The sequence below is a fragment of the Cucumis sativus genome, chromosome 3 (assembly GCF_000004075.3).
Source record: "Cucumis sativus cultivar 9930 chromosome 3, Cucumber_9930_V3, whole genome shotgun sequence".
Classification (NCBI taxonomy): Eukaryota; Viridiplantae; Streptophyta; class Magnoliopsida; order Cucurbitales; family Cucurbitaceae; genus Cucumis; species Cucumis sativus.
Genome location: NC_026657.2, coordinates 3,116,085 through 3,131,803, shown reverse-complemented (window position 1 = coordinate 3,131,803; position 15,719 = coordinate 3,116,085). Strand labels below are relative to the sequence as shown.

Below are 15,719 nucleotides of genomic sequence, written 5' to 3'. Positions count from 1 at the left end.
TTTTTCCCTTTCATTTAGTTCTTTCGTTAAAAAACCGTGAATGTGAGATCAAAAATTCGCATGTTTTTAATATCCAACTATATTTAAAATTTGTAGTACTTTTCACATCATAATCCAACTTGAAAAGTTATTCAGGACGATAATGATATTATTATAGTAGTCCATTGATATATATGAATGTTGGAAAACATTGTATCAAACCCACCATTTAATAAAAGAAAAGTTTGTAATAGGAGGCAGACCCACTGAAAAACATCCAATAAAAATGTATATGAAAGAAGAGGAAAAAAAGAGATCAAAGCAACCTTTTTGAAGCAAAAGTTTGAATTTAAAGGCACCTGAAGCTTAGAAAATTTTCTCTTTTCTATGTCTTTAGGGGACAAAGAGATTGAGGTTTTTCTCTATTTTGGGGTCAATAACGTGTAAAAGTAAAGGCTTCATCTTTAAAAAATATTATATAGCATAAATGTCATAATCATACATTTTAAATATAAAAAATTAAACGAAACAAAATATTTAAAAATTTTAAATCACCAACTTTTTGATAATTATAACAACCAAAATTTTGTTTAGGCAAGGAATTAAAATTACAAATAATAGAAAAAAATGAAGTAAACATTGAGAAACAAACAAGTAAGTAATTAGGTTGAAGTACTGACATATATATCATATATATCATGCTTTCTTATGAAAAGGGATTCAATAAGCCATCAACAATCTGTATATTGAAATTTTTTGAGTTCAAGTTTGAGCTAGGATTTTCTTTTTCTTGAAAATTATAATTAGGTTTTGATCATTTTAGAACTAAAAAAACTATAACAATGATGAATTCAACTTAGGATATTTTGATCTAAACAAATTATAATTTGAGATTTGTTTAGAAATTCAAAATTGATTTTTTTTTTATGGTTGCAATTGTGAGAGAATATATATTAATAGAGAGGAAAGACAAACACAAACTAATTCTAGAAATGCACAAGAATTTTTCTTTCCCTTGCTTTGGCAAGGTGAAGAATGATGATGAGTGGTAGCATACCATTGAGTCCCATTAAAGTTTATTTTATAATTATAAAGTCCAACTTCCCAAGTATGCATGTTGCAGAATCTCAAGAACTTAAAACGTTTATCAACCTTATCCTAATTAAATTTGTTTTGAAGTCGAAGAGTTTGGAATAAATTTATAATTTAGGAAAAAATGGAGAGGCTCAACCTCGACCATGACCACATTATTGGCTAAGGCAAAGCATGTTCGTTTGGTCCTTTGGTCCAAACACCCCTTTCTTATCTTTTCTAATACTTAAAATTCAAATCAAATTACTCTAGCACCACAACTCAATCATTTTCTTAAAATTCAAAACACGATACAAATAATTCAAGCAAATTCGTTTCTTGGGATTACATATGATGACGGATTACAAATCGACATCATACCATGAACATATGTCACGATGATGAACGATTTTTTATGGCGATCCTAAATCGTCTATCAAAATATCCAACATCAAATAGGTAGATGAGGTTGTCTATAATGTAGGTTAGAAACTTTTAACTTTTACACATTAATTTTCAATTTAGTTTGCAATAGCTTTAATGAATTGTTTTAACAAAAATAATATTGTTAACCATTTGTTAAGTTTAAAGGTATTTTGGAATAAATTAAAACAAAATAGGTTAGAAACTTATTTTTGGCCTCTAACATTTATATCTTGTTCTATTTTGATCCATAAACTTTTAAAATATCTATTTTGGTCCGCAAACTCTTAGAAAAATCTTAACTTCGATTCCTGCCTTTAGAATTTCATTCACTATTTAACGGAATGATGATGTGACTTCTATATTTGCATGATTAGATTCTAAATTATTCATTACAATAATTAAATTGATAGATAACCAATAAATCTTGTTAATTTATTCTATAAATAGTTTATGTTAACATAGGAACATAATCAACACACTTGAATAAAATAAACCCAAATTTAAAAACTAATTCAGTTAATTTTTTTCTAAAGAACTTAAATCTTTCACATCCATTCTGGCTCCTCACCCTTATTATTGTTTTAAAAAATTTGAAATCTTGAAGTAAATGAAGAACGATATTGAGTAGAATAAACGAGATAAAATAACACTGACATAAATTATCCACGACAAGTTAAAATAAACTAGAAAAATAAAATAAGTACAACACAGTTATAAAATAAACTCTACGAAATTGCAGATAAAGATTCTCATAATGAATCACAACCCTTGTCCCCAAACAGGAAAAATAAAGAATTAGGAGGAATAGAAAAAAAAAAAAACATCTAATCACAAAATATCCTACACTAATTTTTTTTTATATGTGAATGAATTGTATCCGCATATAAGGTGAGAAAGTGAAATAAAATGACAATGTGTAAAATGGTGTCAAACAAAATCTTAAAGACAATTACTTTTTTAGTTCTTTGTTAAAACCAATTTACCATTTAGCCTTTAATTAAAAATTAAAACCGTAAATTATCTTATTTGACACCCTAGTTCTTCAAATCATCTTACGTGTTCACCTTATCACTCTATTAAAGAGTTAACAAAATCTTAATGGTAGAAAGACTAAGATATACCGTTTTTAAAAGTTTAGGATCAAAACAAAGGTTTCTTTCTTTCTTTTCTTTATTGTTTAGGGATTAAAATAGAATAAGATACAAAATTTAGATACTAAAAGTATATTTAAATCAAATGGAGAAAGTATAAGTAGAAACCTTTTAAAAATTTGGGATAGTTTAACTTGAAATTTTCTATAAAGAAAGAGAATGACATTGATTAGTTGTGGTCCTCTCACTATTAATTTGGTCCTACAATATTTGACTTTCCAATGAATTATTTAATAGTATGACATTGCCAAATAAGTATTTAAATTGATGGGCAAATTCATATATACACACACACACACATTATACACAAAAAGTTCTTTATGATCATATAAAATTTAATCCACTTGTGTCTAACAATTGCCAACAACTAAAAGGCTATAGCATTGTTTAATCAATTTGTTATATTTAGAACACACCTATTTCTAAATTTTGTTTCCCATAAACATAAATAATCACCCCTTTATTAAATCCAATCATTCCAAGGCAATTTAAAGGGTGTAGTTTAAGGTAAAACCACAACTAATTGACTCAATAGGAAAAGGTAACTTAAAAAGTGATAAATGTGTATGACATTTGATTTCGTGAAGTATATATCAAAGAATATATTTGACTTTTTGTTCTTGAGAATAATATATCATTGGACGACATTGTTAACTCGAGTTTGACTATTCTTTTTGAAACTTATTAAATTTATTTCTTTTTAATTTAAAAGTTAAATCAATGTTAAAATAGCAAACCAAAGTATAGTGATCGAAATAGTAACTTTTACCAAAAATGAATATTCAAACCTTTGAACAATATTTAAAAAGGTTTGACACTTTAGCTAATTAAATTGAGCTATATATTAATGAAAATGAAAGTTTTGACGAAAAGTTTGGACTTTAAAAAGTTGTAGTTTCTATTATTATATTTAAATGAGATAAAAGAAAAAAAAAATGGCATAGAAACTTAAAATCTATAATTTGCATTTCAAGATTGTGATTTACAAGTACGAAAAAGTATAATTTAATAAGGTTATGTTTATCTATTGACTAATAACAATTTTAAGTATAATAAGCAACTCAAATATAGTAAAATTCATAGACTTCTATAAGTAATAGATCAATAAGATATGTCAATGATAGACCAATATTTATAACATGGATATAGTTTTCATTTGATAAACTCGATTTTGCTACATTTGTAAGTTTTTTTAAAACTTTTATTATATATTTATACTTTAAATCTAATCACTACATCCATATCTATTTCTTTTTCATATCTCTTAGCCACTATTACTACTCCCCAACAAAACATTGCAGGCCAGAGGATGCAGTGGTTTAATTTGCATATCTTTGTAACCTAATGATTGGTCAAAATCAATTAATATTTAAGGAATAAAAAGGATAATTTAAAAGCTAGTATGTTTATATAATATATATAATAGCTAGATTTTTTTGTTAATATGTAATATCTAGGATAAACAAACCCACATACCAAATATAGACTCGACTTGGATGATTGACACACAATAGTCTTAATTAATACATTCACTTGCAATTATATATGATATTTGAAAAAAAAAAAACGAGTCGTTTGTTAGAAGTTGACGAGTTGAGTTGTCACCAACGAGGACGAACAACTAGGGACCAATATAGTAGGTTCAAGATTCCAGTTTGGAAAAAATGGAGTGATTAAAAAGAAAAACGGGTGTGGGGTCATACGAAGAAAAAATATAGAATTGTGAAAGAGGTTTCTCTATCAAAGTAGGAGCGACTAAAGTTTCAAAAGCGAAATGAAATGATGAGAGACGAATTATTGTGTATATATAGAAGAGAGTCGGCGATGAAAATATTAGAATATTTAATTTAAAAAATAGAAACAACATTATAAAATATATATATAAAAATTAATAAAATGGTATAAGAAAGACAAATTTAAAAGTCGAAAAACGAGGTGGTTATCGAACAGAGAGGAAGATTAAAGGAGGAAAGAAATCAAATGGAAAAGGATGTTTGTGGTTTTATTGTGGGGTTGGTGAATGATTTTGATGATAGAGATAAAGAAAGGTAAGCAGCCGCAATTTCTTTGAGGACTTTTTTGAAGCAAAAAGTTTGAGATTTGACCAAAACTACTTCAGAGAAAATAGTGATAATAATAATAACTCCAAATATGGCCGACATTGGGTACCATTTGTTTTCATCCTCACGATCTCTATTTCCTCAATATCCAACTATCATAATGCTACGTATTCAAACACATGGACAAATCTTTGGCCGACTACATTCTCTCTCTCTCTCTCTCTCTTCTACTTTCCTTCTTTCCTTTTAAAGAAGAAATACTTACCCCTTCTTTCTCTTTCTTGTTTTCAAATTTTATGGAACGTTTCTCAACTTTAGGCAAAACTTGAAAAATTTTTTTATTTTAATATTGTATGTTGATAAAAAAATTTAGAGATTTATGGTAGTTTAAAAAATAATTATTTTAATATTGTAGTTTTTAAAAAAAATATGTAGATGTCTGGTCTTCATCGTGAAGGCTTTGCCATTGTGGAGAGAACTTCACAACATGCTACCTGTGAAGACTTTGCCGCTGTCGTGGATAGAATCTTGCAACTTTTCAAAAAAGGTCTTTTACAACATGCAAGCTCTTAATTTTATTTTTGAAGGTCTAGTAGTAGGAATCTCTTACGTAAGATATTAGCTAAAAACATTCCTTTGCTGAAAAATAAAAATTATTCAATTAATTCAATCCTAATCATAAAAGGAAATTTCAGCATCTTAATTAATAAAATTAACAATTGACTTTCATCTAAAAATTCTTTCAAATTAACTTACTCAATTTGACCAATTCAACCTTATCAAAATCTAAGATGAAGAACCTTTTCTTCTTGTGTAGCTCTTTTCAATTTAAACAGCTATTTATAGACCCAAATAATAATCTTTATTAACATTATTTCCTTTTCTTTATATAATACCAATATATACATATATTTTTATTCTCGTTATCTTTTCTCAAAACAATTCTTTAAATGCACATAAATTTAGGCATTTATAACCATTAACAATAATAATAATACTTTATTATTATATTATTCTTTCATCAAAATATATAATAAACCTATTTATTTAAACCATTATTCTCTCTTAATTAAATAATCCATCATATTTTGTGATAGGATCAAATCAATCATCTCCCTTTATTAATTATCTTACATTTCAACAATTATATTTCATTGTCTAATTAACTTTACGTTTTCATATTAAGTAATGTCCACGATCTTTTTCCTCATTTAAATCTCTCAATTAAATCTTCTTTTTTATCTTCCGAAAATCAATAATAAGTTCTTTTTTCACTTCCCTAAATTAATTATCTTTTCCAAAAACAATTATTCTTCCACAATATAAATTTTTTATTTTCTCTCTCCACAAATATCATTTCTCCAAAATATAATTAATTTCCTTCTTTTTCTCCATAAATATCTTTTCTTTACGTAAGTATCCTTCCACAAATAAATTATTTTTATCTTATTTTCAATATAAAATCTTTGCTTTAAATAATTATATTTTGACAAATATAATCACTTTTCCTTTTTCGTAATAATTATATAGACATATAATTATCAAATCTACCACAAATTTTCACTCTTCAACTTAATTAATTAATTAAATAAGATCCAAATTATTTAATTAAATTTCAATTTCCATAAAACTAATATTTTTCACAACATATAATTAAATCAAATTCTCAACACACACCACAAAATCAAATTCTCTAATTAGTTAACTTAATAAATTATTAATTTTCGGGGCGTTACAACAAAATTCTTGTTGTTTTGTTTCTTATTTGAGGGAAAGGAGTCTCACATTTGTTAATCCTCACAAATCTGATAATTTTTTTTTATCTTGGGCGAACAAAAAGAAAACAGAAATTAACGATAAACAACAAGCAACAAGAAGTTCTAGATCGTTCCCTTACCACTTTCTTTTTGTTCATGAAAGGAGTTGTAGCTTGTAAAACTTAAACTAACAAAGGAATAAATAACAAACAATTAAATCTCAAAATTTTTTTTTTGACAAAACTCCATGAGAACAAATATGTATTGCACAAACTATTAATACATAATAAATACAAAAAATAGCTTGGGAGTGAGTGACCTTTGAAAATTTCAAATTTTGAGAGAGTAAAGAACTAAGCATACAATAAAAATGGTACTAGTTGAAAATATATCTATTGCATTATAGTTACTAATTTTGCAACGAGACTTATGTGTATTTGATAATGTTAATGTTCTTACAATTATTTTATTTTGTATATTTTAATGAATTTTTGTATATAATTTTTATTTTTTACATAATTAAATTATTTTTAAACTAAAAAATAAGCAAAAATGGTAGGAAAAATAACACAAGAAATGAGAAACAAGGAGTTTGATTCGTGAGTTGAACTTGAGTTGATGTTGTATTTTTTAAATTTTGATGTGACGTGGTTCGATCTCTAGAATTTGATCCTCTGATTCTCTCTCTAGAATTTGATCCTCTGATTCTCTCTCAATTGAACACCTACGCTCGATTTGGAAGAAACGGAGCACATGGTGTTCTTAAAGTTGGTTGAATGTCTATGCTTGATTTCAAGAAGCGGAACACGTGATGTGCTTGAAGTTGGGGTCTTGGAAGAAAGCTTGTATCTTCAAAGGAGCTTCAATTTTCGAGGGTGGTCGACTTTAGGAGTTAGGTATTCTTCTAGCATTCAGGATAATTCTCTCTAGACTTTTTGAAATAAAAAATTTCAAACCCTTACAAATAAGGGGAACTTGTTTATTTATAGAATTCTCTAGTGGGCTTTATGGGCTTGACCCTCGTTGGTCCATGGACTCAATCACATGGATTTGAGTCATATTTAACATTTGAGCTAAATTAAGCTTATTTTTTAATTAAACTTAGCCCAAGTAAATAATATGTAATTGGACCAAAATATTAACTTGATCCAACGGTCATAATGAAAACATGTGACATCCTTATAATTGACCAATTTATGTTTTCAATTTTAATTTGAGACACATGTCAATTTTTGTAACTAGTCTCAAATTTAATTATTTGTATTTTTCATCATTAATTTAGTAAATGATGTGACAATTTGTGATTGACTCAAAACTTCCTATTCAACAATGCTAAATTAGTTGAAATATCCTTATACTTACTAATCCTAATTCGTATCTAATTTCTTAAAAAAAGAAAAATTACTTTTCTAATCCTTAAGTTTTGAAAAATATGTGTGTTGGTTGGTTTTCTTATTTTAATCATTTACCTTTTTACTCTCTACATTTATAAGATAAACCTATTTCTAGTCCTCGAGGGTTTTTAGAAATAGATTGAAAAGTTCTCTCAAATAATTTTATATATACTTTTATTTTAATAATTATATGATATTTAAAATTAGAAGAATAATTTCTAAAAATTATATTCCCTTTAAAACTATATTATTTTCAAATTGTAAATATCATATAATTATTTTTAAAAAAATTAAACAAAGCATACATGTACGACATTTTTTAAATCTATTTTTAAGAACTCATAAACTAAAACAGTATGTTTTGAAAACTCAGAGACTAAAAGAATCTATTCCTAAAACTCAGGAACTAAAAATGCATATTTTTAAAACTTAAGGACCAAACACATAAATTCATCGATACTTGAGAACCAAGAGTATTTAATTTTTTTTTAAAAAAAGTAGTAAGAAAATTTTGAGTATATAACGATATCCAAATATTAATATTGGCATTTGGATGCTTTTGTTACGGAATTTTATTCAAATTGTTCTAGTTCTCTAAAAACAAGTGTGACTTAACTTATGTGTAAACATGGTAGGGATCAAGAAGATTATTGTGGTTCAATTCCAAATTTAATCAAGTATGCAACCCTAAATAGGTTAGGCCAAATAATTAATTAAGCTATGCAACATGGGATTGAGTTTATGGATAGTTGCAAAATTAGCAATTAAATTTAAATTAATTAAGTATATAGTACAATTTTAAAAAATTTGCAAATATAGCAAATTTTGTCAAATTCTATCAATTATATGAGTCCATCACCGATAGACCATGTTGCAAATATTAGTCTATCACTGATATATCATATGAAGTCTATTAGCGATACAAGTCTATCAGTGATAGTTTTGCTATATTTGCAATTTTTTTAAAATGTTGCTATATCCTTAATTATTATTGCTAAAATAGTCATCCATTACAATTTCCGTTGAGAATAGTATCTAAATATGATATGCCTAAGCCTAGAAGAGGCCCATGACAATATTTATAGGGTACTACATCGTAATCAAGTGAAGTAAAGGAAAACTTTTGAAAAGTTGACAAATTAGATAATTTTATTTAATAAAAAAAAGTAATTTTTTAAATAACAAAATTACTAAAAAATATTTTTAAATATAACAAAATTTTATTATTTATTAGTGATAAATAGATAGTAATAGATAACTATCATATTCACTAATAGATAGTGTTCGACCTTTATTGTTGATAGGTAGTGATGTTTTTATATATTTCTAGATACTTCAATGATTTTACTATTTTAAAAAATATTTATAATTATGTCTTAGAAAATATTGGTGCATTAAGTTTGAAATCACTAAAATTAATATTTCTTGTTTGAGAAAATAAAAGAAAATATGCCATTACTTGAATATAATCATAAAAATCATGTGATATACTCAAAATAAATTTATTTGAAAACTATTATTTTAATTTGGAAAAAAAACACTAGAGAACTAATTCATGGTGTAGGTTCTATTTAAAAACATTAGTTCACGAGCACATGTACGCTATAAAATAAAGAAAACTAATTAAGATTCATTTGAGTTTAAATATTACCTTATTACGGTCTCAACTTTAATCTTGTTATATATTGGTCTTCTATCGGTAAGATTTGAGCTCTCTAATATAAATAGCGAAGAAACTTGAATTTTTAGATACTAATATTGCGAAATAAGTTCTTGAACAGGTAAATGTAAGGTTTGATAATGAATTACAAGTTAAAATGATTTTCTATAGCATAACTTTAAAATAAACTTGTGGTGCAAATTTGTTAGAATGAATTAATTTGTAAGCAGAGCAAAAAGGAAGAAAAACAAACATGTATGTGGAAATTAAGATCATTAAGAAAGAAAAAAAAGAAATAGACAAAAAAGAAGAAGAAAGAAGAAGAAAGAAACAAAGGCAATCAATAATTGGAAAGAAATTAAACTGAGTTTCATACGAACTAACTAATGAACTTCTCACATACCAAGCAACCAACAAATCTCAAATATAGAAAGTATATATATATAGGATCGGATCAAACAATAATGCTTTAGAGTCGGTCAAGTTGGAACAGGGTGAGTAAGCATTAAGTCAATAAAATGTTTGGTTTCTTCATCAGCAAATGTGTAACCATCTACTTTCTTATAAAAGAAATCTGAAATTCTTGCAACATTCAACACACATTCAAGGATCACATTTGGGAGCTTCAACGAAAATTTTGTGTAATCTTCTGTCACATCTTTCCATGCTGTTCCAACTTCCTTTTCTAATTCAATTATGGCTTCTTCTTCTGATACTCCATATTCTTTCATGTAACATTCCACTGCAGAAGCCACGTGTCCTCGCTCTTGTTCAAACTAAAAGATAACAAGTACTGTTAAACATATAAATAATAAAGTAATGTTGCTTTTGATTTAGGCACTTAATTAAGTAAGTGTACATATAACAGAAAGAAAAATTTATGTACGTGAGATATTTAGACTTTTACGAGTGATATGATCTATAGTGGACATATTTTGAAAGATAATTTTTCTTTCTTTCTTGGATCTACCTTGTGAGAAACTATGTCATTGAGAAGCCTGCCCATTACACCAGTTGCTTTAAGAAGAATAGGCTGAGTTTGAGCCCATTCATAAACCTCCTTTGAAGCAACATTTCCTAAAGAAAGGAAAGAAATTGAAGCAAAAACATTATAGGAAGCAGAAATGCTGGCAACTTTCATATATTCTTCCACTTTTGGTACATAACCTTCATTGAACCATTTAGCCTCCATAAAGTAAGCTTTGCATAGACTTTTCATCTGTATCCAAACCTCAAAATCAAATTAGATGATTCTGAACCAAATTTTGAACGTGATATGTCGACAATAGACCGTTTCAATGAAACTATAGAAAAGCTTTTAACAATATTATAAAAACAAAATGCATATTGGAAAACGAGTTCGTTAGTGGTTTTTCTTTCTTGTCTCTCTGTTTTTCTTTTGAATAAAATGATACATTGGAGAATTCCAATTAGGGTTTTTACCCTCTTAGCATCTTCACCATATCTTAACTTCATTCATGAATTTTTATGTGTTATTTTAGAAAGCTTTCACCTTTCCAAACATTTTCAAAATTTTGCCTTTTTGACCCGAAATACAAGAGGAGAAGGGATCAATAGGTAGGTGCACTAAGATATGCAAACTAAGTTGACACATTCTATGACTGCCCCAAACATTCAACATTTTATCAGGCTCAAAGAAAAGAGCATTTAGTGATCACAAAAGAAAAACAAACAAAAGGCTTGATGAGGTAGAGAAAAGTTTTTCAATTTAATAGAATAAACAGTGAAATGACCAAAAGTGTGAGTAGAAAAAACGTATATGAGATCACATCACAGAAGAATTTACCGCTTCTTTTGCATAGTCAAACGCAAACGGAATATTATTATCCTTGGAAATGTCTTGTTCAATCTCTTCATAAACTTCAAGTACAGTTTCATAAAGTCCTTTCATGTAATTTGGGAGCTTCTCAATGCAACTCACATCCCACCTGAAATACATTCCAAAGTTCAAAATATTAGATTGGAGCTAGAGTGAAGTAGGAATGTGATTATTCAATATAAGTTTTCAAGTATTGAATAAACTAGGAATATGAAGAGTGAACCTTTGAATGGCATTGGTGAATAGTTGAAGTTCATCAAGTGTGGCATAGACATCATACATATCATCAAGAAGAGATATAAAAGTAATAATTTTGACTAATATTCTTCTAGTATTAGAGTACTTTGGTTCATATTGAATTCCCAATGCCCAAACATAGATCTCCACCACTCTAACTCGTGCAAAAGGTAATAGCTCCTTCAACTTGTGATCTTTCCACCACCTATATAGTTTTTCAAAAAAAAAATATTGTAAATGATAAATTTGTTAAAAAAAATATTGTAAGTGATAAATTTGTTTAAAAAAATTTACAAACATAACAAAATATAAAAAATATATATATCTACAATAGACTACTATATACTACTATTTGTGTGTTTATTTGTGTCATGATAGATCATGACAGACAAACGATACACATCATGACACAAAGAGTAGTTTATCATGACACAAATAGTGTAGTTTATCTCGGTCGGTCGTAGATAGAGTTTAATATTTTGCTATATTCGTAAATATTTTTTTTATAAGTTTTAAAGAAGTGTCAATTTAAGATATAGCAAAATGAACCAAAATATTTAGAAATATAGCAAAATATTATTAATAGATGCAGATAGACATTGATAGACTATTACCAACTATTACTAGTAGATGCTAATAGACATTTGATGTCTATCTATATGAATTGTCTATCACTAAATAAAGTTTAAAATTTTGTTATATTTGTAAATATTTGGAGTAAATTTAAAATAATTTTGTTTCGAAGAATCCTAATAAAAGCAATCTATATTTTTTTTCCCCTAAAAGAGAGTAGTAATGTCAATGAGAAAAGCTTCACCTTGAAAATTCACCCAACTCTTTGTGGTAAAGTTTTTGGAGAGAATTGTAGTCCAACTTTGCAAAAGTGAGCAGAACATTATTATTCTTCAATGGATTGTTGTGATAAAGAGAGATATATTGCCTAGCCATAAACCTTGGCACAGCTTTATAAATTGGCCACTTCAATGCATATTTGGCTTCCTCGAAGAATGGAGAATTGGAATCCATGGCCATTGCTTGAAGATGAGTAGTTGTGAAAGCTAATGCTTCATCCAATATATTTTCTCCCTTCGTTCTCAAGTGGGATGCTTCACATCAATACTTTCAATAATATCTAACAAATCTGTAAAATTTTAAAAGTCTATTTCATATTTCTTAAAATTTAAGAACTTTGAATTGATAAATATATTTTATTATAAATTCTATTAATAGTACGGGGTTTCATCTCAAAATTAATTGATTATAAAAGAAGTAGTTAATCTATTTTATAAAGAGTGTTTGAATCTTCTTAGCTTTTTCAATGTAGAATTCTCGACTTGGTTTCTAAACTTTAACTTATTAACGATGAGAATAGAGTAAAGAAACCAAACATATGTATTATAAATAAACACTATACTGACCCAATTAAAGTGAAGATGGCTAATTTATTCTAGAAAAATTAATTCTTTGAAAGAATTGTTTGAGGAACTTTTACCACATGAAACGTAGTAACCTTGTTGTCTAAGCAATCGAAATCGAAGAGCAACAAGGTAAAGGTTCTCATCAGCATCCTCGTCGTTAACTTTTCTAAGCTTTTCAATTTGTTCAAGAACAACTTCATTAATTTCTTCTTGAAAGTGGTGAGAAAGACCTAAACGTTGGATTGAATCAATTAAACTTAGTCTTTTCGAAGAATTTTCAGCAGCTGCAAACATGCTTCTCAGTTCTTCTTTCACTTCTTGGAATTGTTGTTTCTCCACCACGCTATCTTCAACCTGATTTTACATTATATTGTATTCCATATGAAAAAGATATACCTTATTCTCTATATGTAAAAGCCATGTAAAAAGGACAAAATACATCTTTGGTTTCTAAGATTTAGGGTTAATATCTATTTGGTTTTTGAAGTTTGAAAACCACCACCAAACATAATAAAAGAAAAAACATGATCCTTCTTACCAATCTGTTTCAAGCACCAACATGATGAAAGAAAACATCTTTATAAAAGGGTGTTTTTAATTTTAGAAAAATAAAAAGAAACTCATTTTACTGGTTATTATTCCCTCTCCATTTACTAATTAACTGAAACCATGTGAATGATAACGACTCTCATCTTAACCTTCCAAATTTGCATCCTCCAATAGCAAAACCATAATTTTCTCTTAACTTCATTTGTACACATAAATTGGCAATCAAACATACAGAGATTTAGAATTTTTTTTTTGAAAAAAAATTAAACAGAAGAGATGAGACAAAAGAAAAAGGAAAATTATATTGAATGACAAAAAAAAATTAGATAAAAAAAGCAACCCTTAACATTTTTTTTTTCTTTTTTTTTTGCATATTTCAAATATGATTAATAATTAGATATATGAGAGGCTATCAGAGAACTATCAAAGAGCTGTCGGCCTTTAAATTTACAATTTAAAAAATGTAGTGACATAAACTCCATTATCATAATTTTTTTTTACTATTTTTACAAACGTCCCAATTTCGTTTAAGGAAAAACTTGTGTGTGCCTTTTGAACTTCCCCTTTTGTGCGATGTTAGATTGCAGAAGGGGAAATAAGACATGAGGAAGGAGAAAAGATGGGAAGAGTAGATCACATAAATAGTATAAAATTAATAATTCTTTGTATAGTCTAAAGTGATTCTTTTCCAATTTCATAATTAAATGGACACTAATTCCAAACTTTATCAATTAAAATTACATTTTATTATGCATCTCCTACACTCTCAATACTTACAAGATTTTTTCTCTTTTATTTTTTCTTTTAATCTTTATCTAAAAAAACATGTATATATATATTTCAACTAATATAATACATGTTGTTCACTAAATAACCCAACAAATATATATTAATGTTAAAATCACGAGTATTATGTAAGCAAGCTTGAGGTATATGTAAGAATAATGCAAGGAAAAAGTTCATCTTATTGCTAATAAGATCAAGGATTACTGGTCGAATTGCCAAGTACTTTGATTGTCTTCATATGTTCAAATATAATTAATTTAGTTTAAAATCTACTTACTAAACAAAAAAAAAAAAAAAAAACCCCTACAAAATGATGGAAAAGAAAACAATTAGCAAAGAAAATTATATTGCATATATGTTATATATATACCAGGTGATTGTTGAAATGAAAGGAAAGAACATCTCCCCAAGGACTTGGCGGAAATTCTGCAGCTCGACGAAGAACACCATCATCGAAACATCCATTATTTGCTGCTATAATTTCTTCATATGCCATTTTAATTATGTTCTCTTAAACACAAGATGATTGTATGAATTGAGAATATTTGTACAAAGGGTTTCTATAACTTTCTTTCTTAAAACAACACGTAACTTTACGTAATTTATATTTGGGTGTGGATTATTTTATAACAAGATATGTTATTATTGGACGAGTGTTGCGTAATGGCTGTCTTTTTGTTATTGGCCGATTAGTTGAAAATCCAAGGCCGGCAAAAAGATTTTACTCAATCTTACAAAATCCAATAATATATAATGAAATGACCCAATGATGTGAAATGGAAGGGTAATATATTAAGTTACCCAAATTGACCCAAAATTAAAAAGATGATTATTTCTTATGGATCTCTTTTAGAAAACATGTTTGTTTTCTTCATCTTTTGAAGATGTGAAATATCCATTTTTACCTCAATTTTAAAATAATCTTTCTCACTTCTTCCTCATAGTTTATGAATTTCTTCTTATTTTACCAATAATCTTTCTCAAAATAATTAGAATTGTGGTTTTTCCTTGTCGAAAAAAGTTCATGAATTCCAAACATTTGTACTTCACATTAATTAACAATGGATGAGCGGATTTGGCTTCTCCAAACTATTATCGGACACAGCACACTTCACCACACTCTACCATCATCCACTTCCATTTTCATGAATCACTTTCCTATTCCTCCAAAGTTCCAAACATCCCATGCATAAATCACATAACACACAATAACTCATTTAATTTGAATGCTCTCTTTTCCATCTCCATCCCCATACACCAACACAATGAAGAAATAAGATGATTAACTTAAAATGATAATTAAACACTAATTAATCTAAATTAACAACTACGTATTTTGAAAAATCACGTACACCATTTTTATTTATTCTTTCCATCATAAATGATATAGC

The 15,719-nt window shown here is 27.4% G+C and overlaps 1 protein-coding gene across 1 annotated transcript; it reads right to left on the bottom strand.

Moving 5' to 3' along the window:
• Positions 1-9,898: 9,898 nt before the first annotated feature.
• Positions 9,899-14,884, bottom strand: LOC101207286 ((-)-germacrene D synthase). The gene is given in 7 exon segments (XM_031882418.1): positions 9,899-10,274; positions 10,469-10,717; positions 11,306-11,447; positions 11,562-11,780; positions 12,393-12,795; positions 13,068-13,347; positions 14,699-14,884. Coding segments are annotated over 7 exon segments (1,716 nt in total). The 5' UTR covers positions 14,825-14,884; the 3' UTR covers positions 9,899-9,977.
• Positions 14,885-15,719: the final 835 nt, after the last annotated feature.